Raw genomic sequence first — 23,150 nt, 5'->3', positions numbered from 1 at the left:
GCCTGCACCCTGCACCAGCCACTTTCTGGGCTGGAAAGTGCAGCTAGCTGCCCTTGCTGGTGTGGCTCAGTGGATAGAGCATCAGCCTGGAGACTTGAAGGGTTCCGGGTTCAATTCCAGTCAAGGGCACATGCCCAGGTTGTAGGCTCGATCTCCAATAGGGGGCATGCAGGAGGCAGCCTGTCAATGATTCTCTCTCATCATTGATGTTTCTATCTCTCTCTCCCTCTTCCTTCCTCTCTGAAATCAATAAAAATATATTAAAAGAAAGAAAGTGCAGCTAGCTGATTTACAACAGGCTGACGGCGTTACTCAGTAACCCTGACCGAAGCGGCCCGTGGTTATGACTTATGTGCGGAATCAGAACATTTCCGCTTGCTGTTCTGGAATAAAAGACAAAAAGTTGATGAAAGGTGAACAGTGAAAATAGGAGAAAAGGGATTTTTTTCCCCCTGTCAGCATTCCAGTCAGTTTTTAAACCTGCCTTAAGGTAATCTGTCCTTAGGAATGAACCTTTTCAATGTCTGGAGGAAGACTCTGCTTAGGTGGGGCGACATGTTTATTGTTCACTTAGCAACAGATCAATATTTACCTAGTGATTCATTTCTTATTCTCAAGACGTGTTTGCTTTCAGCGAAAACCGCAGGCTAACAGCTCAGTTCAGAATTAGGAGAAAATGTCGGTGACGATATGAATCTCCATTTATTTTTTCTGAATAAAACATTGAATGCATATTCATTGTTTTGAGCTGTCACTGACATGTAGTAAAAGGCACAGACCTACAGCTCAGGGCCTTTTGATAAGTACTCACCCGTGCAGCTACCATTCCCTGGGGCTTTTACAGGAGTTTCCCGAGTCACCTCCTCTGACCTCACCTGTCACAATGCCACCGGAGTTGGCTTCCTCAAGCAGGCCAGCACCTAGGCACGCTACAGCGTGACCCCACCACCTGCCCAGCCTCCCCAGCTGTGGCCTGCTCTCATTGCTGCTCTCATGGCCCATGAAGTGCCAGCCCCCTGGCCACCCCCAAGCCCCCTCCTTTCTCTCTGCACCAAAATATCACTTATCCTGTAAATGAACTTCAATAGCATGACTTCTGAGAAACTTCTCCTGACTTCCCCCTACTGCTCAGTCAGAAGGAGCCCCTTTTCCTTCTTTCTACTCGTGTTTCCCCAGCATGTAGCTTCTATGTCCAGTTAGCCCATGCACCTTCTTTTATGGGAATTTGTGTCTGTCTCTTTTCTATCACTACACTGAGTGGCCAGATAATTATGATCTCTGAATGCATAATAATCTGGCCACTCAGTGTATATCTGCACTAATAAAAGAGTAAGATGCAAATTGACTGTACCTTCGTGATGCACACAAGCCAATCAGGAGTGAGTATGCAATTAACCCAACAAAGATGGTGGGTTAATTTGCATATGCAGGCACCGAGCGGCAGGGGGCTCTGGGCAGCATGGGAAGGCGGAAAGGCGGCTCTGGCCAGGGCAAAGGTGGTGCTGGCAGCCAGGGGAAGGAAAGGCGCATTCTTGCACGAATCTTCATGCATTGGGCCTCTAGTCCTATATAATAAAAGGCTAATATGCAAATTGTCCCCTCAACCAGGAGTTCGACCAGCAGGTAGGCCGGCCAACCGCCCATTTCCCCTCCCCCTGGCCAGGCTGGCCGGACCCCACCCATGCATGAACTGATTATTTTGAGTTCAGAGATCATAATAATCTGGCCACTCAGTGTACAGCACATGTATCCCAAATCAAGAGCCACACACTTTTTTAAAAATATATTTTTTTATTGAGAGAGAGAGAGAGAGAGAGAGAGAGAGAGAGAGAGAGAGAGAGAAAGAAACGTCAGTGATGAGAGAATCACTGATTGGCTGCCTCCTGCACGCCCCCTACTGGGGATCGAGCCTGCAACCCAGGCATATCCCCTGACTGGGAGTTGAACCGTTACCTCCTGGTTCATAGGTCAATGCTCAACCACTGAGCCACGCTGGCAAGAGCCACACTCTTGATGAGACAGAACAGGATCCCTTGGGGTTCCAGATCCTGAGCATAAAGCTGTTCTGTGTCGTATTTACCATGGACAGATAGAGGTGAGGGATATATCTATTTTGGCAAATTCCAGGTGTGCTCTGGGAAAAGAAACCGCAGTCCCCAGCCTATGCAGTCAGCGCAGCTGGGACACCTGAGAATTTTGTTTATTGGGAAGTCACTACCCGGTCTCTGAAAAAACATGGATTGGTTGTTTTTGGTCTTAAGTCAGGACAGCCCCCAGGTATAAGCGTAAAAGCAGTTTCAGCCTCCGCCCTTCCCTTGGGCACAGCTGAAGTTTCCATACCAGGTCCTGGTCGAAAGCAAGTGGAGGCAAGATCCCCATCTCTGGAAGTCAGAGGAGGCGGGTACCCTGTCTCTGGAAGTCAGAGGAGGCAGGTACCCCATCTCTGGAAACCTCCTGTTCGATCTTCCCTGTGGAAAGCTAGGCCTCTGCTTTGTCGTGAGCAGGCCTGGTGCAGCTAAAGATACAGGCATTTAGGAGGCGAGTGGAGAGCTTAGCTAAGCCACAAGCCTAGAAACAAATAGTGGTAGAGTTTTTATCGCGATACCTAGGAGCCCCTGCAGGGTCTGAAGAAGGGAAGCAGTGTGATCAAAGCCACTGCCATGCGTTTGTGGCTCCTTTCTTTCCCAGAGACAAAAATGCAATCGCTTTCTTCCATAGCCAGCTGCCACCTGTGTTAAAAACTGGACGCTATTGTCCTCCGTGCGTTTGAGAGATGCCTGAAACTCGGGGACCAGGATCACACCCACTCCAAGACCAAGCCAGAAAGAGGAGTTGACTCTCCCAGGCCATGGTGCCTCGCTGAGCATTCCCTCACAGGAGAATGGCAGAAACCCCATGACCTTCCCATAGGTCGTAACGGCTTCATCTTCTATGGTTTTCCCTGTTTTCTCTCTTCACAGACTCCAAACAAGAATCCAGCTGAAATGTTGCGCCGGTCATAGTTAGTCCCTATGGGTTGCAGGCTCGATTCCCAGTGTGGGGTGTGCAGGAGGCAGCCGATCAATGATTCTCTCTCATCATTGATGTTCCTATCTCTCTCTCCCTCTTCCTTCCTCTCTGAAATCAATTAAAAATATATATATATTTTTTTTTAAAAGAGAAGTACTCTATAGGAAAGCAGTACTAATTCGGAGGTCTGATAGGGCAACGTGTGGAGCAGTTTCCCGGATCTAAAGAGCACAGACCCGGTATATGTGCTTCTACACCTGCTGCCATTTTCTTCTCCGCCTCCTTTGTGGAAGGCTGTCCAGTTGCCGTGGCGGTGCCAGTGGTGGAGGAAGGGCGAGGGGCTTGGGTATGGACATTTGCTGTTTTCTCAGTCTTAAATAAAACATCACGCAGCCAGCCGGCGTGGGTCAGCGGTTGAGCATCAACCTATGAATCAGGTCACGGTTCAATTCCCAGTCAGGGCACATGCCGGGTTGTGGGCTCGATCCCCAGTGTGTGACATGCAGGAGGCAGCTGATCAATGATTCTCTCTCATCATTGATCTTTCTGTCTCTCTTTCCCTCTCTGAAATCAATGTTTAAAAAACCATCTTCATACACCCCCTTCTGGTCAGATGGCCACCCCTAGACCCCCCCTTATGTAAAATTTTGGGAGCCAGTACAGTTTATTTATAGTGAGTTGAAGTTGAAAAGGATTTCATTATCTTGGGCTTAAGTTCCTTCTAATTCCCTCTTGCTCACAGAGACATTCCAGATCAGATTTAGATCCTTTCCTCCTTGGCTGAACACTATAGCTTTGTCCTTTTTATAGGATAAACTCATAATTGCCAAGAGTCTTAATACCATTGACCTGGCTTGGCCTGTTTTAAGAACTGTGCAAATATTTCCGTAGATGCGTGTGGTAAGCCATTAACCACTGGTAAGCGGATCTGTGGTACGTGATGCACGTGTTATAGGCACCAGACCTTCAGTTTACCTGGAAACGTCCGTTGTAAGAGAGTTCTCGAAACATGAAAGACTCAAAAATCATCTTTATCGAGACCAAGGATTGATGGTTAGCATCGGTGAGGTCGCATTCTCAAGTGACTTCATCTTGAAATTGCTTGTGTTGCTGATGAAATAGCCCAAATCCCAACTGTCAAGGGGGAAAGGTTGAGTTGCTAAACCTGGGCTAGTGTCCTCTGGACCTAGACTGGCCAGACGTCCAGTTTTCCCAGGACTGCTGGGGTCCCGGAATGGGGGCTTTTCAGTGCTAAACCGAGGAAGTCCAGACAGGGATGAATTGCTTACCATCTCTCTCTCTCTTTTTTTAATCCTCATTCGAGGATGTTTTTCCATTGATTTTTAGGGAGAGTGGAAGAGAGAGGGAAAGACAGAGAGAAATATCAGTGTGAGAAAAACACGTTGATTGGTCAAACCCCGAGCAGGGCCCGGGCCAGGGAGGAGCCTGCAACCAAGGTATGTGCCCTTGACCGGAATCAATACAAGCAGGCCGATGATGCTCTATCCACTGAGCCAAACCAGCTAGGGCGTTTGTTTGTTAATACTTACCTTCTCTATTATTCACTGTCTTCTGCTATGCATTTGGGGGCGGGTGTTAAGGTTTGATTCGACTTTTGGATGTTGCCCACCTACGCTGTCTCTGCTCGAGTAGGTCACTCACCCACGAGGCCATCCCAGCCAGAGAGGCAAGTGCCACCATCTTGGAGTCTGTTAGGGGGCTGGGCTGAGGAAAACATCTCCCGGGTTTGTAAGGAACTCTGCCCCCTCTACAAAATTCTAGGGCCCTGACTGGTTTGGCTCAGTGGAGAGCGTCGGCCTGAGGACTGAAGGGTCCCAGGTTCGATTCCGGTCAGGGGCATGTACCTTGGTTGCGGGCACATCCCCAGTAGGGGGTGTGCAGGAGGCAGCTGATCGATGTTTCTCTCTCATCGATGTTTCTAACTCTCTCTTCCTCTCTGTAAAAAATCAATAAAATATATTTTTTTAAAATTCTAGGAAGCGAAGCTGTTTCTGATACAGAACGCTGTAATCCTTGGCCCATTGGTTTTTCCCATGACCGTTGGAGATGCCATCCCTGTTACCACCCAAATGACTGTCTGCCTGGCAGTGCCCTCTCCCCAGGCCTGTCTGCTCCTCGGAGCTCTTCATCTGCCTCAGGCAGCCGCCTGCCATGCCGTGTCACCCCGTGCCCTGTCACCGTGAGCCATGGAAATGAGTCAGCCCTGGTGGCAGTTTGTGACCCCCCCCCCCCCCCGCAAGGCCCCTCCCTGTGTCAGCATCTAATCATAGAGTCTGGGCTGTAGGTCAGCGTGGGCACATGGCGTCAAGCCAGACAGACGGCTTAGCTTCTGAGATGGCTATTAAGAGCGTCTATGATGCAGAGCAGTTGGGGAGGGCCCCCCCCCCCCCGGAGGTCATGGTTCATCCAGAACCCCCTGTGGCCTCCCAGGTAGGGAGAGGCCATGCAAAGCAGCAGCTGATATATTTTTCCATTTTTTTTTACTGGCTACTAATGCCATTGCCACAGCCAGCCTGCCTCTCTGGTGTCATGTAGTAACAAAGTCTCCTGCCAGCGAGACCCTGGCCTGATGTTTTCAGCCTGGTCATAAAAGCTCGAGCAGTAATTCCTCATTAATAGAACGTGAGAAACTGCATATACGTTCTACAGTGTGCAATCTGCCTCCCATAACAGTACGGACTTTTCCTTGTTTGTTGATGTTTACCTTCTCTATTATTCACTGTCTTCCGCTGTGCATTTGGGGGCTGGTGTGTAGGTTTGATTCGACTCCTGGATGTTGTCCATCTGCCCTTGGTATTTCGTTAAAGTATTCTCAGTGAAAAATAAATATGTATGCATGTAAGTCAGCCCATTCATATTCAGTAACCTGTTCTTCTAGTTTGCCTACTGTCTGTATGCTACACTCAGTCACACACACACACACACACACACACACAATCCTTTCATATTTTCTTCCACCTTCTCTGTCCATCAAATTCCTCTGTCCCTCAAGGCCTCCTGACATCCTCGCTCCTCCAGCATTTTCTTTTACCCCTCGTCTGCCCCCCTGGCTCCTACAAGGGACTGTAACCCTATCTCCCCATGTGTCTATCTGTCATCACCCCCAACTGTATTCTGAGAGGCTTAAGGGCAGACTGTCTTAAATTCTCTGCATTCGCTGTGCCCGCTGCCTCCCACAGGCAGTGCCCTCTAATGTTGGTAGATGGTTTCGGTAGGAACCTCGGAGTCAGAATGAGTAAGCTGCGTGACAAAGGAGTGTGGAGAAGGGGAGAGGGTCGTGTGAAGGCTTCGGTGCTGAGGTCACCAGTAGGTGGTGGTGGATAATGGAATGGCCTTGGGCTTTGTAGGAATTGGGCTGAGTCACCGATTGCTGCGAGTCGAGAGAAGAATGGAGTCATTGACAGAAACAGAGAAGTCAAATGAGGAAGCTGTTTTCTCAGGGAAAGTTGTGTAGTTTGGGGCACTCTGTGGGCTGGGCAGGTGGGCAGGTACAAACGGGGCAGTAGAATTTAGGTGTGAGCCCAAGGCCAGACCGTGCAGGTTCCAAATGAGCAGCCGGCAGGGAGAGGAAGGCGGGGTGGGGAGAGAAACGCGAGGACTGCTGGCTGCGGCAGGTGGGATGCGAGGAAGAGCCAGCCAGTCAGCCTGAGATGGGCAGTAAGAAAGGGGAGGAGGAGGACCAGGAGCCTCGAGCATCATGGAAGGCAGAGAAGGAGGGCATTGAAGAGGAAGGTGCTAGAAACCACAGAAAGTTAGGACAAATGAGCACTGAGCAAAGAGAGGCCTTCGAGCTGTGTTCTCACTGCCCATTAGTGTCTTGCAAATATTAAGTGTCCAATCAATATTTATTGAGTGAATACACAGATCATAAATAAAGGAGTAAAAATATTGATCCTGCTACTATGAAGTTAACTCTAACAAATTGTTTTTTAAAGTATATTTTTATTGATGCCAGAGGGGGAGAGAAAGATAGAAACATCAATGATGAGAGAGAATCATCGATTGGCTGCCTCCTGCACGCCCCACCCTGGAGATCAAGCCCACAACCCAGGCATGTGCCCTGACCAGGAATCCAACCGTCACCTCCTGGTTCATAGGTCAACGCTCAACCACTGAACCACACTGGCCAGGCACAAACAAATCATTTAAACTAGGATTAAAGCTAAGCTTTAAAAGTGGCAAATCAAGTACATTTTTTCTTTATTCCCTCCTGAATCCGCACTAAAATGATACTGTAGGATGAAGTCTCAAGAACGTAGAATAGGCCGAAACCGGTTTGGCTCAGTGGATAGAGTGTCGGCCTGCAGACTGAAAGGTCCCAGGTTCGATTCCGGTCAAGGGCATGTACCTTGGTTGCGGGCACATCCCCAGTAGGGGGTGTGCAGGAGGCAGCTGATCAATGTTTCTCTCTCATCAATGTTTCTAGCTCTCTATCCCTCTCCCATCCTCTCTGTAAAAAAATCAATAAAAAAATATATTTTTTTTTAAAAAAGAAGAACGTAGACTAGGAGAGGAGATGGGAGTAGATGAGTGGGAAGCCGATGAACAAGCGGACACTGACCTAAAGACTAGAGAAAGCAGACCCCCAGCCTGCGTGGGGAAGCCCTCAGGAATGAGACTGATTTTGAAGGCTTGGGAATTGGAGGCTCCAGGTACCTGTGAAGATGGGGTGTGAAATATGTCTGAAAGCGTGAAGATTGGTGTTAAGTTTCCCAGTCTCCCCCCCATCTCACACGGCCAGGTGACTGCCTACCTCGGCTCCTGCAGAGTGAGGGTGGGGGCGAGACCCCAGGCCATGGAGTCTGCCCATGGAGGGTCCCCAGCCACAACCAAGGAGATGGGAAGGTTTCCCCTGGGGAAACAGACCACCCAGATTGGCATGCCCTGCCTATGTGAACAGACATGTACAAACTGCTTTTTGGTGCCTCACCCTACAGTATGAGCAGAAAAGCAGGAGTCACTAGACGTCTGAGGAAAGCCTCAAACATGGAAGACAAAAGATACAGAGCAAGCACCTGAAGTGGAGGACGCACAATGAAAAGAACCAAACTCAACTTGAGCAGGAAAACCTGTAATGAGCATGCTCAGAGAGAAGGCGTGCAGGATATGTGGCAAGAAGAGACCACGGAATGGGAACACTCCGAACAGGAGGCGCTTTTGGAGGAGAAAGGAAAAGATTTCATAGAGGGATTAGAAAATAAGATGGAGGATCTCTTCCAGAAGATAGAAAAAGAGGACAAAAAGTGGAACGTGGAAGAGAAACTAGAGAATCAGTCCAAGAAATCCAACATCCAAGTAACAGTAGTTCTAGAAAGGGGCTAGAGAAAGTAGAGGGAAAGAAATGACCAAAGAAACATCCCTTAGCTGTGCAGAGTGTAGGCCCTGGAACTCCAGATTCTAGGCTTTCTGAGCTGTTGCCAGTTGATGTGAAGTAAAACAGAGGCCTCTGAATATGCATTTCATCCTTCACAGTTTTAAAAGTTGAATATAGTTTATTGCTAACTAGAGGCCCGATGCACGAAATTCGTGCAAGAGTAGGCCTTCCTTCCCCCGGCCGCCAGCACCGGCTTCCCTCCGGCACCCGGGACCCGGGCTTCCCTCGCAGCCCCGGCTTCGTCTGGAAGGCCGTCTGGTCTAATTAGCATAGTACGCTTTTATTATTATTATTATTATTTTTTAAATATACTTTATTGATTTTTTACAGAGAGGAAGAGAGGGGGATAGAGAGTTAGAAACATCGATGAGAGAGAAACATCGATCAGCTGCCTCTTGCACACTCCCTACTGGGGATGTGCCCGCAACCAAGGTACATGCCCTTGACCGGAATCGAACCTGGGACCCTTGAGTCCGCAGGCCGACGCTCTATCCACTGAGCCAAACCGGTTTCGGCAACAGCCACTGTCTTTTTCATTTGTCCTTCATGTGTAAAGAGAGATGAACTTTGCTTTTCCAGAACCTTCTAGAACCTTCTTATTTCTGTGGTTTTGCAATGCTCTCCTGGGGTGTGGACAAGAATGAAGGCGTGAGCTGCTGTGAGTTTTCACAAGGGTGGGGTGGTTGACCATTTGAGGAAATATTTTTCTGTGTTCTCTGCCACGGGCGAGGGCTGCCCTTCCGGCGGGGCTAACCCACAGCCACGGACAGTGGCTTCTTTCAGCGTTTGGACCCATGAGAGCTCCACGGCGGCTGCAGCGTTTCCTTCCATTTCCGTTCAAGGCGCAAGCAGTAGCAGCTGCGTTTCCCCGTAGCTCTCAGTCAAGGTCACCGCAGAATCTTGTTTTCTCCTTCAGTGTCGTCCTGGCTATCAGTGGGCTCCTGTGTTTATCAGAGTAAATTTAGAATAGTTATACATCTCATAAGCATCCTTAACCCCCTTATTTTATAAAACAGGTCATACATTTACATTAAAACACTCCCCCAGCCACCATCCAGTTCCCTTCAGCTAATGTTTCCAGTTTCATGATTGCAAAAACAGCAGTTACACACACACACACACACACACACACACACACACACCTTTTCCTTTTATTGCACAAATAACAGCATGCTATATACTCTCACCTTGCTTTTCTTCATGAAATATTCCATAAGAATATAGGAATAGTTTCCTCCAATTATGTCTTGGCTGCTTAGTGTTACATAATAGACTGTCATTTGCCTGGCCAATGTGACTCAGTGGTTGAGCATCGACCTATGAACCAGGAGGTCACAGTTTGATTCCGGTCAGGGCACATGCCTGGGTTGTGGGCTTGATCCCCAGTGTGGGGTGTGCAGGAGGTAGCTGATCAATTATTCTCTCATCATTGATGTTTCTCTCTCTCTCTCTCTCTCCCTCCCTTCCTCTCTGAAATCAATAAAAATATATTACAAAAATAGCCCTAGCCAGTTTGGCTCAGTGGATAGAGCGTCAGCCTGGGGACTGAAGGGTCCCGGGTTCAATTCCGGTCAAGGGCACATGCCCGGGTTATGGGCTCAATCCCCAGTGGGGGGCATGCAGGAGGCAGCCGATCAATGATTCTCTCTCATCATTGATGTTTCTATCTCTCTCTCCCTTTCCCTTCCTCTCTGAAATCAATAAAAATGTATTTTAAAAAATATTACAAAAATAGACTGTCATTTGTCTAACCAGTTTCCTAATTGGAGGTTTTATTTATTTCCAATCTTTTGCTTCCTGATGCTGCACAATAGATGGTTTTGTACTTATATTACTCACACATGTGTCAGTGTAGGGTAAACTGCATGCTGGGCCAGAGGTGGGGTGCCTGGGAAATTTTGTTGCCCCATCCCCTCAGGCTTCCCCTGTCCCCACAGGCACCGAATGAGTGTCTGTTTCCCCGAAACCTTGCCAGCAACAGGGGTTCGTCTACTTTTTGATATTTAATCTGGTAGGTAAATTGTTTTTTCTCACTGTGGTTTTAATTTGTATGTCTCTTCTGAATGGGGCTGTGCCTCTTTTTTACATTTAAAAACTATTTGTATTTCCTTTTTTGGTAACCCCCGCCCATTCTTTTGATGGTCATTGGTCTTTTTCCAATCATTTGAGAGAGCCCTTTATGTACTAGGGAAATTTGCCTTTTGTGCTATGAGCTGCAAATATTCGTTTTCGTTTGTCATTTGTTTTTTTACTTTGCCCATGGTGGTATTTGCACTCTGAATTTTAAAAAATGTTTGCATAGTCAAACCTTTCGGTTCTTTCTTTTATGGTTTCTGGGATCTCTGTTTTATTCAGAAAGGTCTTTTTCATTGTAGGATTATGAAAAAAGCTCTACACTTCTAGTATGGTTTCATTTTCTATGTTGACATGTTCGATCCCTCTGGAATTTATCCTGGTGTGAAGTGTGGCTCTGACTTAGTATTTTTCTTGATGCTACCCTTTGCCCTACGCCAGTGATCGGCAAACTCAGTCAACAGAGCCAAATATCAACAGCACGACGATTGAAATTTCTTTTGAGAGCCACATTTTTTAAACTTAAACTTCTTCTAACGCCACTTCTTCAAAATAGACTCGCCCAGGCCGTGGTATTTTGTGGAAGAGCCACACTCAAGGAGCCAAAGAGCCGCATGTGGCTCGCGAGCCGCAGTTTGCCGACCATGGCCCTACGCCATTTATTAGGCAAGCCATCATTACCCCATTTGTTGAAATGCCATCTTTTTCTTGTACTAAATTTCAGGATGTATTTATACATATTTTAGTATATTCTGCTCTGTTGATAATCCTGAATGTATAGACTATTAGCACATTTGTAGCTTTTTAAAATATATATACTTCTTTATTGATTTCAGAGAGGAAGGGAGAGGGAGAGAGAGATAGAAACATCAATGATGAGAATCATGGATCGGCTGCCTCCTGCACGCCCCCTACTGGGGATCGAGCCCATAACCCGGCATGTGCCCTTGGACGGAATTGAACCCGGGACCCTTCAGTCTGCAGACCAACGCTCTATCCACTGAGCCAAACCAGCCAGGGCCTCATAGTCAACTCTTGATTACAGTGTTCTTAAAGGGCATTCCATGTAGATAATATGGGAACTTCACAGGAGGTCTTCAAGCTTCCCCGCGCTAGGAATAGTAGCAGAAACGATGTGAGTTTTCAGCACTCGTCTTCCCTCCTCCCCTACCCCAGCATGGATTTTTGAGGTGGTCTTGTGCCGAGAAGTGATGAAGAGGCAATCCTGGGTTGGCCGAAGGGCAGACCATTGACATCTATGTGCGTGTTCTCCAAACACAAGAGGAGTGAGCGGGAGAGACAGGGACAAATCAGAGGTGTCCTGTGTGCTGTGCGTCAGCATATGCCCTGTTTGGTTAGCACTGGCGGTTTTCTCACATCCTTAGTTAGCAATAGGAAAGGTGCGGTGTCTCCTGTGGACCAGCTGGGCAAGCAGGCTGAGTGGAGGAGCTTTGCGTGAGCGCCTGGCTGTGGGCTCCGGCAGCTGCGCTGCAGTCTCCTCGTTAGGTAACTAGCAGTTGACTGGCTCTTTGCAGGACTAGTTCTTCAGTGGATGGCATTTGTCGGGTGAACCCTGGAGACTCCTCATAAACTCCAAGCCCATGTAGAGCATAGTGTCAAAGCCAGGTTGAGCCGGCCGGCATGGCTCAGTGGTTGAGCGTGGACCGATGAACCAGGAGGTCCCGGTTCGATTCCCGGTCAGGGCACATGCCCGGGTTGCGGGCTCGATCCCCAGTGTGGGGCGTGCAGGAGGCGGCCGATCAGTGATTCTCTCTCATCATTGATGTTTCTCTCTCTCTCTCCTTCTCCCTTTTTTCTGAAATCAATAAAAATATATTTTAAAAAAACACCAAGTTGAGACACGGGGAGAGAGGGCTGTGCTGCTGGAAGGAGTCCGGCCAGTCCTGACCGCTGTTTGTGGAACAGGAAGAGAATGGGATCAGATACGGTTACCATGTGGATAGAATTCTGAGGCATTTTAACTGGTTTCCTCTGACTTTAAAGTGGAGTTTATTTTGTGCGGTGGTGGTTTTTTAAGCGGTTTTATTGTAACTCACTCGCGCGCCTGTTCTTCCCACATTTGGGTTTCACAGCTCACACAATGGGTCACAGAGGTGCCAGCTCGCCCCGTGGCCTCGGTCCCATATTTAGAAACCAGTTACAGGAACAGAAGATGTTTTCTTTCTTTGTCACACGGCCACTTTTGGTCATTCCAGGCAAAAGCAAAGCAGTCGCTGCATTGGAATTTTCCTGTGCAGAGGCCTGTGATTCAGGCCCGGGACATCCAGCAACAGGGAACCGTACTGGGTGACAGCTGCGAAGAAGTGTTTGCCTCCATGGGGCAGTGCTGTGTTCGCAGCGTGGTTCTGACGAGCCCGTTAATGAGTGTGCCGCTGGCCAAGATGTCTCTTCCCGAAGTTAATGCTGGAGCCGTGTCCCAGCCTCGGTCTTGCCCCAGCAGGACTGTGCGGCCCAGGGCCGGGTCCACTCCACATCTGCCTCCTGAGGAGGCGGGACTTCCGGGGGCTGTATCCCAGCGGAGCAGGGGGAGCCAGTGGGGTGGGCTCACGGAAGACCTGCTGGCTCAGGCCAGTCAGGCTGGATGGGGCAGAGAGGACACAGAGGGAGCCATAGGGGTCTGTGGTGGGAGCAGCAAGAGTCCTGGGTTCCAGGCCCGTGGAGGGGAGGCTCTGGAAGGTCAGGATCCAGGATAAGTATCTACAAAATGTTCCCCTAACCTCTAAAGGGTTTTGCCCCCTCCCTGCTTCCTCACCTCCCCTGTGTGCACACAAGCTTGTGTACACACAGAGACATGTACACACACACACACACACACACACACACACACACACACACAGGCCTGGAGCTCAGTTTTCTGGCTTTTGGAGCTGCCACAAAGCTTTGCTCCCAGGGTCTCCCCCCGCCCCCGCCCCCCTGGTGCTCATCCTGATTAGTGTATTCTCCCTCACTGAGTACGATAAAAAAATTCCTCTCCAAATCAGACACCTCTCACCTTCTCTGAAGCACCTCCATCCTCTCGCTCTTACTTCCCCCCCTCTCCTGGGCCTCATTCTCTTTGGGACATATTCAGTGTGATTTTTATTAACACTCTGGCCTCATCGGAGGAATAATCAAGTGTGAATATTCTAATTAATTACCCCCAGATGGAACTCCTGCAGAAAAACTTCACTAACATCAAAAAGTTGGTTACAGCTGTACAAAAACATGTAAAATCAAAGAAATGTGTTTGGGGTTTTTTGTTTGTTTAATGGAGTACATGAATAACACCAAAGAGAAGTTCTAGCAAATTCAGTTATCAACTTGGCTAAACAGGATTTAATATAACATTCTAACAGTAGATCAGACAGGAATAAAACAGGCACAAAGATGTTCATTAATTTGCCCTAGCCGGTTTGGCTCAGTGGATAGAGCGTTGCCCTGTGGACTGAAGGGTCCCGGGTTCGATTCCAATCAAGGGCACGTACCTTGGTTGCGGGCTCCTCTGGCCCATCCCTGGTCAGGGCGTGTGCAGGAGGCAACCAATCTATGTGTTTCTCTCACATCGATGTTTCTCTCTGTCTTTCCCTCTCTCTTCCACTCTCTCTAAAAATCAATGGAAAAGCCGTAACCGGTTTGGCTCAGTGGATAGAGCGTTGGCCTGCGGACTGAAGGGTCCCAGGTTCGATTCCGGTCAAGGGCATGTACCTTGGTTGCGCGCACATCCCCAGTGGGGGGTGTGCAGGAGGCAGCTGATCGACGTTTCTCTCTCATCAATGTTTCTAACTCTATCCCTCTCCCCTCTCTGTAAAAAAACTCAATAAAATGTTGTTGTTTAAAAAAAAAAAAAAAAAAATCAATGGAAAAATAGCCTCGGGTGAGGATTAAAAAAAATTTTTTTTAATCCTCACCCGAGGCTTTTTTTTTTTTTTTTTTTTTTGAGGCTATTTAATTATTTTGACTTCTAGTTAAAACGTCTTGAGCGTGACATAGAAAGAAAAGCTCTGGACAGAACTCAGAGACCTGACCTTGAATCCGGTCTTTGTGAGACCAGGCAGGTCAAGACTCTGTTTTCCTCATCTGTAAAATGGGGGTGATACCATCGCTCAGAGTTGTTGTGGAGGCTAAATGAGGGCCCTGACTAGCCCAGTCCTCCACTCAGAGATGAGTGCTCAGAAACGGCCTCACTCTCTGAGGGCCTAAGTCTGGGTTCCACAGCTATAAAGTGGTTTGACCTACAGCCAAGGGACCTGGGTCCCCTTAGGGAGAATTAGTCACCCACAGATTTAGGGCAAAGAAGAGCATGAGTCACCTTTGTTTTTTCAACTCTCTTTAAACCAGCCCAGCAACCATCTGTCCTTGCTCATGTGAACTCGTTTGTGTGTGTATGGTGGGAGGGGGGTCTAGATTTTCCCTTGCGGTCTGTCCCAGGGGCAGTTCTGTTCGTATAGCCAGATGCTGATTACAAATAGGTTCAGGAGACAAGGGCAGGCTGGCCTCTGTACTGTGCTGTGGTCTAGCTGCTTTCTTAGTGACGAGCATTTCCTAACCACTGGTCACAGTACAATATGACAAAACCCCATATGGTTAGTAAACTGGAAAACATCGCCTCTGCTTTCAGAGAATTAGGAATAAACAAGCCCAGATGCTAACTCTAAGAATAGCTAAAAAAACAATAAACACACACGCACACACACTTGTGAAGTACATGCAAATTAGTGTAGTAAAAACAGCATTGAGCCCTAACTGGTTTGGCTCCGTGGATAGAGAGTCTGCCTGCGGACTGAAGGGTCCCCGGTTCGATTCCGGTCAAGGGCATGTACCTTGGTTGCGGGCACATCCCCAGTAGGAGGTGTGCAGGAGGCAGCTGATCGATGTGTCTCTCTCATCATTGTTTCTAACTCTCTATCCCTCTCCCTTCCTCTCTCTGTAAAAATCAATAAAATATATTTAAAAAAATAACAGCATTGACACAAGTAGCAAGCTATAAAGTCTTACTGTAGGACATAAGTGCCATGCTCTTGAGTGAGACAAGTCAAAATTGTACAGATGTCAGTTTTCCCCAAGGTAGAATGTGTTTGGTGTGTTTCCAATTAAAAGTCCCAAGATCTTCATAGAACAAACTGCTCCTATAGTTCACCTGGAAAATAAAATGCCAAAAATCTGCCAAGAAAGTTTGAAGAGGAAGAGTGGAGGAGGCCTTTGTACTATCGGCTCTCGAAATATTCCATAGAGCTGTGGTGATGAAAGCAGCGTCATACGGACACAAGAGACAAATAGATCGATGGGCCAGAATAGAGAATATAGGAACAAGTCTAATATTTCATTGGAAACTTGACATATATATTTGTTTGTTTGTTTGTTTGTTTAGAGAGAGTGGAAAAGAGAGGGAAAGACAGAGAGAAACATCGATGTAAGAGAAATACATCAATTGGTTGCCTCCAGCACAAGCCCTAACCAAGGCCAGGGAGGAGCCTGCAACTGAGGTACGTGCCCTAGAGCAGAATTGAACCTGGGACCGTTCAGTCCACAGGCCGACACTCTATCCACTGAGCCAAACCAGGTAGGGTGGGAACTTGATATATATTTAAAGTGACAGTTGAAATCAGCAGGGCAAGGATGGGCCATTTATGGTGGAAGGACGGGTAGGGAACTGTTAGGGAAAAAAATTCATTTACTTCTCATCCTTGACAAAAATAAGTGGATTTAGAGCAATACATTTTTAAAGATGGCAGGAGTAATAGAAGAAAATGTTGGGGAATATATTTATAATTAGGTGTTAGAATAGCTCTTTTTAAAACAAAATGCAAAACACAAAGGTTTTAATAGAAAAAAACTAACAAATTTAGACACTATATAAAAGTTATATAAGACAAAAGATAAAATGAAGATATATGATAAACTGGGCGGAAACCTTCGCAACATAATATATAATGACTTACTGTAGAGGTGATAAAATAATACCTACAAATCAAAAGGAAAAAAATGGACAAAGTCCATGGACAGACAATTCACAAAAGAAGCACAAATAATTAATATATGAATCAGGGAAATGCAAATAAGAAACTTTTCACCATAGATTGGGTCAAACTTAAGAAATACAAATTGAAATAAAATACCCATTTTTTGGTTTATCACAGTGGCCAAATAGTAAAAGATTGATAACACCAGTTATTGATGAGGGTGGGAGTGTCGATTGGTCTTTTTAAAAATATATATTTTTATTGATTTCAGAGAGGAAGGGAGAGGGGGAGCGAGAGATAGAAACAGCGAGAGAATCACTGATCGGCTGCCTCCTGCATGCCCCACACTGGGGATCGTACCCACAACCCGGGCATGTGCCCTGACTGGGAATTGAACCGTGACCTCCTGGTTCATAGGTTGATGCTCAACTACTGAACCACACTGGCTAGGCCAATGGTCGGCAAACTCATTAGTCAACAGAGCCAAATATCAACAGTACAACGATTGAAATTTCTTTTGAGAGCCCAATATTTTAAACTTAAACTTCTTCTAACGCCACTTCTTCAAAATAGACTCGCCCAGGCCGTGGTATTTTGTGGAAGAGCCACACTCAAGGGGCCAAAGAGCCGCATGTGGCTCTCGAGCCGCAGTTTGCCGACCACTGGGCTAGGCGATTGGTCTGTCTTTTGAGAGAGGCGATTTAGTGGTCCTCTAAAATGTGAAATGTACATAGCTCTCAGTTCCATTCACACGCTCTAGGCCCTCTCCTTATTACCTCAGGGCAATGCATCCGGCCTCCTTTCAGCATGGTGCCAGGCCCAGGAGGTACAAGAAGCCGCCAGGCCTCCAGGCCTGAGAAAGGCCAGGCCCAGATCTGACCGCATTCCTTCCACCACACTCTGCGAGCCCAAACCAGTCGCAGGCAGCCTGCACTCCTGCAGGGTGGGGAGGCTTCTGGGTCCCGTGGGGACAAATGGCTTGTGGAGACAGGAATAGGTGGAACTTGGCAGCTGTATTATGCAGGTAGTTAGAGTAAAGCATTTCCTCCATGTACCTTTTCAGTGGCATCTCTTAAGTGTTTGTGTGTTTATATACATTTCTAAGTTTGTCATGGTTTTAGCCTGTATTTCCTCCCTTAACTAAACCAGCTGCCTAGGCACCGATTCTAGTTGTTTGTTTTGCAACTTTTTTGGTATGTGGATGCATTACATAAGCAACAAAAACACACCGAAAAACCCCAGCACAGTAAATGCTGTCCACAGTTTCAATTTTGTAAACCCTGGTGTTGTGTTATTGGGAAGTCAATTAAAAAACAGTGTTTGATCAGTAGGTGGTAATTGTCATAAAATTAAAGATTGTTTAACTTCCACTGTGCACAGCTGAACTGAGAAGGTTTCAGGGGATCCCAAGGTAGTTGCTTAGACACACACACACACACACACACACACACACACACATACACACACACGTGCACGCGCGCGCACGTACATACCTTGACAATTTTATCCCAGACTGAATTTTATTTTAGTCTGAAAATAATGCTAAATAGCCTGAAAGAATACAGTAACCAGACTCCAGTCATGCTACAGCCGAATTCACATTGTTAGAGTGCATATTATTTTGTCAGTGTATCTTCATATTTTCAGATTTACTAAGTGGGTCTGTACTGTGTTCATTCAGCAGGTCCCTCCCTGCTTACCATGCCCTGGGGTTAGACACACAGGTGAGTGGGCCTGGCCTGGCTCCTGTGGGTGGCAAGCGGAATGTGCTTGAAAAGGGCCTCCAGATTCACCAAGCCCCTGGGTACTCGGACAGAGCTACGCACAGGGCACTCCCCTCCAGGAGCCACCCGCCTAGGCACAGTGTCTGAAAGTGTTTGTAAATCCTGTGTCTAAAGCTTGTATAGTATTCATTTGTCCAGTTGACATGCTCATAAGCTCACTTTTTGTTGTTATAATCCACCCATCTTCTATATATATAAAAGCCTAAGCGAGTGTTATGACCAGTTGACCAGTCACTATGATGCGCACTGACCACCAGGGGGCAGACGCTTAATGCAGAAGCTGCCCCCTGGTGGTCCAGTGCTCTCCCATAGCCAACCTCCCATGGCCCACCAACCTCCTGCGGTCCCTCCCCCCGGCTGGCCGGCCCGGATCAACCAGGCAAGATGGCCCCGATCGCCAGCTAGACCGAGGGACCCCATCCGTGCATGAATTCGTGTACCAGGCCTCTAGTCTCTTATAAATGCCTTCGTCTGCTTTTCCAACGCCATGGCTTCTGCTCTGAGATTTGGACCTGTGGTCAGTGGCTTCATGCTGGCAAGTGGCTTCATGTTCTTGGGTCTTAAAATACTCTTCCCTCTCCTCCCCACCCCCAAAGAGGAAGCTCCTCTGGGAGCTGACTTGCTTCAGGTGATAGCTTCACATCTCTTAAGTTGGTGTAGATTTAATGAATTACCAAAAAAAAAAAAGGAGTAAACCAGGTTTAATTTAAGAAGAATTTCTAGGCCCAGCTGGCATGGTTCAGTGGTTGAACATCAACCTATGAACCAGGAGGTTATGGTTAGATTCCTGCTCAGGGCAGATGCCCGGGTTGCAGGCTCAGTCCCCAGTGGGGGATGTGCAGGAGACAGCCGATCAATGATTCTCTGTCATCATTGATGTTTGTCTCTCTCTGTCCCTCTCCCTTCCTCTCTGAAATCAATAAAAAATATATCCTATATGATAAAAGCCTAATATGCTAAGTGTCCGCTTGACCAGTCGGCCGTTCAACCAATCAAAATGTAATATGCTAAGGACGCTCAACCACTCGCTATGACATGCACTGACCACCAGGGGGCAGACAGTCAACCAGTTGACCAGTTGCTATGATGTGCACTGACTGACAGGAGGCAGACGCTCTGACCTGTAGGTTAGCTTGCTGCTGGGGTCTGGCCGATCTGGACTGAGTGAGATGGGCCAGACACACCCTGGAGCCCTCCCCGGCTGGCCAACCTCCCGCGTCCCTCCCTGGCCCTGATCGTGCACCGGTGCGTTCCCTCGGCCTGGCCTGCGCCCTCTCACAATCCGGGACCCCTTGGGAGATGTCGGAGAGCCAGTTTCAGCCTGATCCCACTGGTGCACGAATTCATGCACCGGGCCTCTAGTATGTATATATGTATATAAATATAATTTTTTTAAAAGAAGGATTTCTGGGATCATCTGGCCTGATGGAAGTGATAGGCATTAATTGACAAATAGGTTAAGGTAAACTATTAATAGAATGCCCACCACTGTGATACAATGCACAGATGAAGGATTGGTGTCATTACCATTTTATGATATAGGACTCTAATTTATATAGAACATAAACCCTGGCCAGCCATCACGCGTGGGCTCAAAGCTGCAGAAGAGAAACCAATAGCCGTTTCAGTCAATGGGATCCTCTTGCACTGTGGTTGTGAAATGTAGTAAACATTTCCTAAATGCAACGTGGAGTGTCTCGTTTTCCCAGTAATTAGCTTGTGGGTTTTGAGCTTTCTACCCAAGGACGAGTCTCTCCAAGTTTTCACGAAGGACGGTTGTTAAGGTGGCGTCATGCCTTGCGTAGGCTAACCAGCCTTTATCCTTCAACAGTTCAACAAATATTTACATTGCTCTGCCCTCCAGCACATTCTGTGGGGCTTACAATGCTCTCCGACCCCGACACACACGCCCAACGCACTCACGGGCTCTTAGAAGAGTTTCAGCCCTTCCCAGTGTAACAGCAGGTCTGGTGAAAGGAGTAACCACTGCAGCCGTGAACTGTCGTGTAGGGGAAGGCGAAGAAGTGAGCATTAGTGAGTGGCTCTGTGCTACTACTTTATATACATTCGCTCATTTGATAAGGAGGCTACCCTGTCATGTAGCATTTGTTTATAATGTATCACTTGCTTTATTTTTATTCTACATTATGGAAATAACCTATATTGAATTACTGAACACCCTAAATTTGAAATCCTGTCCAGATAAGCATGTCCTGGCTGATTGCTGAGGCTAATCTGATACAGGATGTATTAATAAATGAGGGAAGGGGTAAATCGTGGCATGGATGTAAGGTTTAAAAAAAATCTCATTTATGTTTAGTGTACAGAATTTGTCAGGAGACATCTTAAATAGTTTTAAAGACTTTTGCTCAAAGGTTTTTGAGAGCATTATTCAAGGAATGTGGAGAAAATTGACCTCTTGTCTCCTTCTTTCTTAGATACATTCCACCACTGATCTGGGGGAAAAGTGGACACATCCAAACAGCTTTGTATGGGAAGATGGGCAGGGTGAGGTCGCCACACCCGTATGGGCACCGGAAGTTCATCACCATGTCCGATGGCGCCACTTCGACCTTCGACCTCTTCGAGCCCATGGCTGAGCATTGTGTTGGAGGTGAGCGAATGCAGTTTGTATGATTGGGCCATCACTCAGAGAAGGAGCACTAGACAGTGAGGGAGCACAGTGTGCACACACACTCCTGCCACCGCTCTTACCAGGCCTCGTATCCAGGGCCTGGTAAGAAATCTGCTGAGATACATCACGTTGGAGCACCTGGCAAGGCTTAGGTCCACCTGGGGCTGGTCACCATGTACAGCTCACAGGCGTTGTTGAGTGCAATTTCTAATCTTCTTGTGAGAGACAGAAGCTTGGTGCAGAGGGATGAGGGAGAACTCGGAGCCCAGGCTCCCCAGGACCAGGCCTCTGGCTTGTTCACAGCAGCAGAAGCTGAGCTGCTGTACGTGCTTTATAAATCCTGTGTAATAAAAGCCTAATATGCTAAGTGTCTGGTTGTCTGTTCAACCAATCAAAGTATAATATGCTAATGATATGCTAAGGCCACTCAACTGCTCACTATGATGTGCACTGACCACCAGGGGGCAGATGCTCAATGCAGGAGCCAGGCTCATGGCTGGAGAGCACAGAGGTAGTGGCGGGCCTAAGCTGTCAGTCAGACATCCCCTGAGGGCTCCCGGACTGCGAAAGGGCACAGGCCAGGCTGAGGGACTCCCCCCCCACCCACCCACCCAGTGCACGAATTTTGTGCATCGGGCCTCTGGTACTATCATATCATTTAATCCTCAGCAGGTGGGTGCCTTATTGTCCCTATGTTACTGATGACGGAGCTGAAGCTTAGAGATGCAGTGTAGGCTGGTTTTGTTGGTTGGATAGCAGCAGATAAAAGGCTCTCAGGTACCCTCTTAGGTTTCCATGCACAAAAAGACACATTAAGGTCTATGTATCAGGCAGGGGGCTGGGATGCCTATTTCTCACAGACTCCTCTTATTTCCATTGCTCTGTCCAGCCTGCACAATGAATACTCATAAATGAGGGTTTCACAATGAGGGCCTGGAGGAAGTGGTGTTAGATGGCAGCCCCATCTGAATGCCATTCCGACCGGAAGAGAACATGTCTTTTGAATTCTGTAGTGTGCAGAGGCACCCAGTTTCGTTTTATAAAAGCTCGGTCAATATTTATGGGTGGCCTGGCAGGCGTGGCTCAGTGGTTGAGCGTCAACCTATGCACCAGGAGGTCACGGTTCAATTCCCAGTCAGGGCACATGCCCAGGTTGTAGGCTCGATCCCCAGTTGGGGGCATGCAGGAGCAGCCGATCCATGATTCTCATCATGGATGTTTCTCTTTCTCTCTCCCTCTCCCTTCCTCTCTGAAAACAATAAAAATATATATTTTTTTAATTTATGGGTGGATGAAACATACTATAACTCTCAGTTACTTAAAGTAAAAGAACTGCTGAGTAGCTAGTGACGAAGGGTTACTTTATGTTCCCTCTGTCTGAAATGCTCATCGCCAGACTTGCACGTGGCTGCCTCCTTTTGTTATTCAGGTCTCAGCTCTGATGCCCCCTCCTCAGAGGCACAGTCCCTCCCTCCCCTAATGAGTGTTTCCTTCGCAGGAAATCCATCATGCCTTCCCGCTTTAGTGCTTGAGGGCACCTGCCACTCTCTAAACTTATTTGTGTGGTTGTTTATTATCTGTCTGCCGGAATGGAAGACTCCCCAGAGTCCAGACGGCAGGTTCCCAATAAACAGTCCCAGAAGGAATGAATAAATGATAGGTTAGGAGTTCACCTTGTGTTTATAAGTCTCCTAGCTGATCTTTCAAATATTTATGTCTCTGCCATGCCCAGTTACATGCTTTTTTTCTCTTGTTTCTAATACTCATACTTCTTCTACCAAGAAAGCACAAAATGTAATTTAACCAGCCTGCTCTTCCGCCCAGGGCGGAGGTGGAAAGTTGAAAAGGGAAAAACTTAGATTCTTTGTTTTACTCATTCATGTCCTTCTATCACCCCTGTCCCCAGAAAGGGTTGGTGGCGGTTGGTCTGGGGAAGAGAGAATTCCCACCCAAGAAATGCTCTAAGAAAAACAGCCCATTTTTCCTTTTATTATTTGTTTCTGATTTTTATCTACAAAAGGAATAAATACTCATTTTAGAAAGTTTAGATAATACAGACTTTTTTTTGAGAGAGAGATTAGGAGGGAAGAGGAGGAGACAGAGAGAGAAACATCAATGTGAGAGAGACACATCAATTGGTTGGCTCCACACGTGTCCCGACCAGAGCCAGGGATCAAGCCTGTAACCGAGGTACGTGCCCTTGACTGGGAATCAAACCCATGACCCTCAGTCCAAGGGCTGATGCTCTTAATCACTGAGCAAAACCGACTAGAGCAATACAGAAACATTTTTGA

At 47.4% G+C, this 23,150-nt stretch overlaps 1 protein-coding gene across 2 annotated transcripts in view; it reads left to right on the top strand.

Moving 5' to 3' along the window:
- Positions 1-23,150, top strand: part of ABHD2 (abhydrolase domain containing 2, acylglycerol lipase) — a 68,798-nt gene that overhangs the window by 22,384 nt on the left and 23,264 nt on the right. For both annotated transcript variants that reach the window (XM_079764004.1, XM_079764003.1), the window contains exon 4: positions 20,660-20,835. In XM_079764004.1, coding sequence (XP_079620130.1) covers positions 20,660-20,835 — 176 coding nt within the window. The remainder of the gene's footprint in view (positions 1-20,659; positions 20,836-23,150) is intronic.

The sequence above is a fragment of the Cnephaeus nilssonii genome (assembly GCF_951640355.1).
Source record: "Cnephaeus nilssonii genome assembly, chromosome: 24".
Classification (NCBI taxonomy): Eukaryota; Metazoa; Chordata; class Mammalia; order Chiroptera; family Vespertilionidae; genus Cnephaeus; species Cnephaeus nilssonii.
This window is presented reverse-complemented; position numbering and strand designations above follow the sequence as displayed.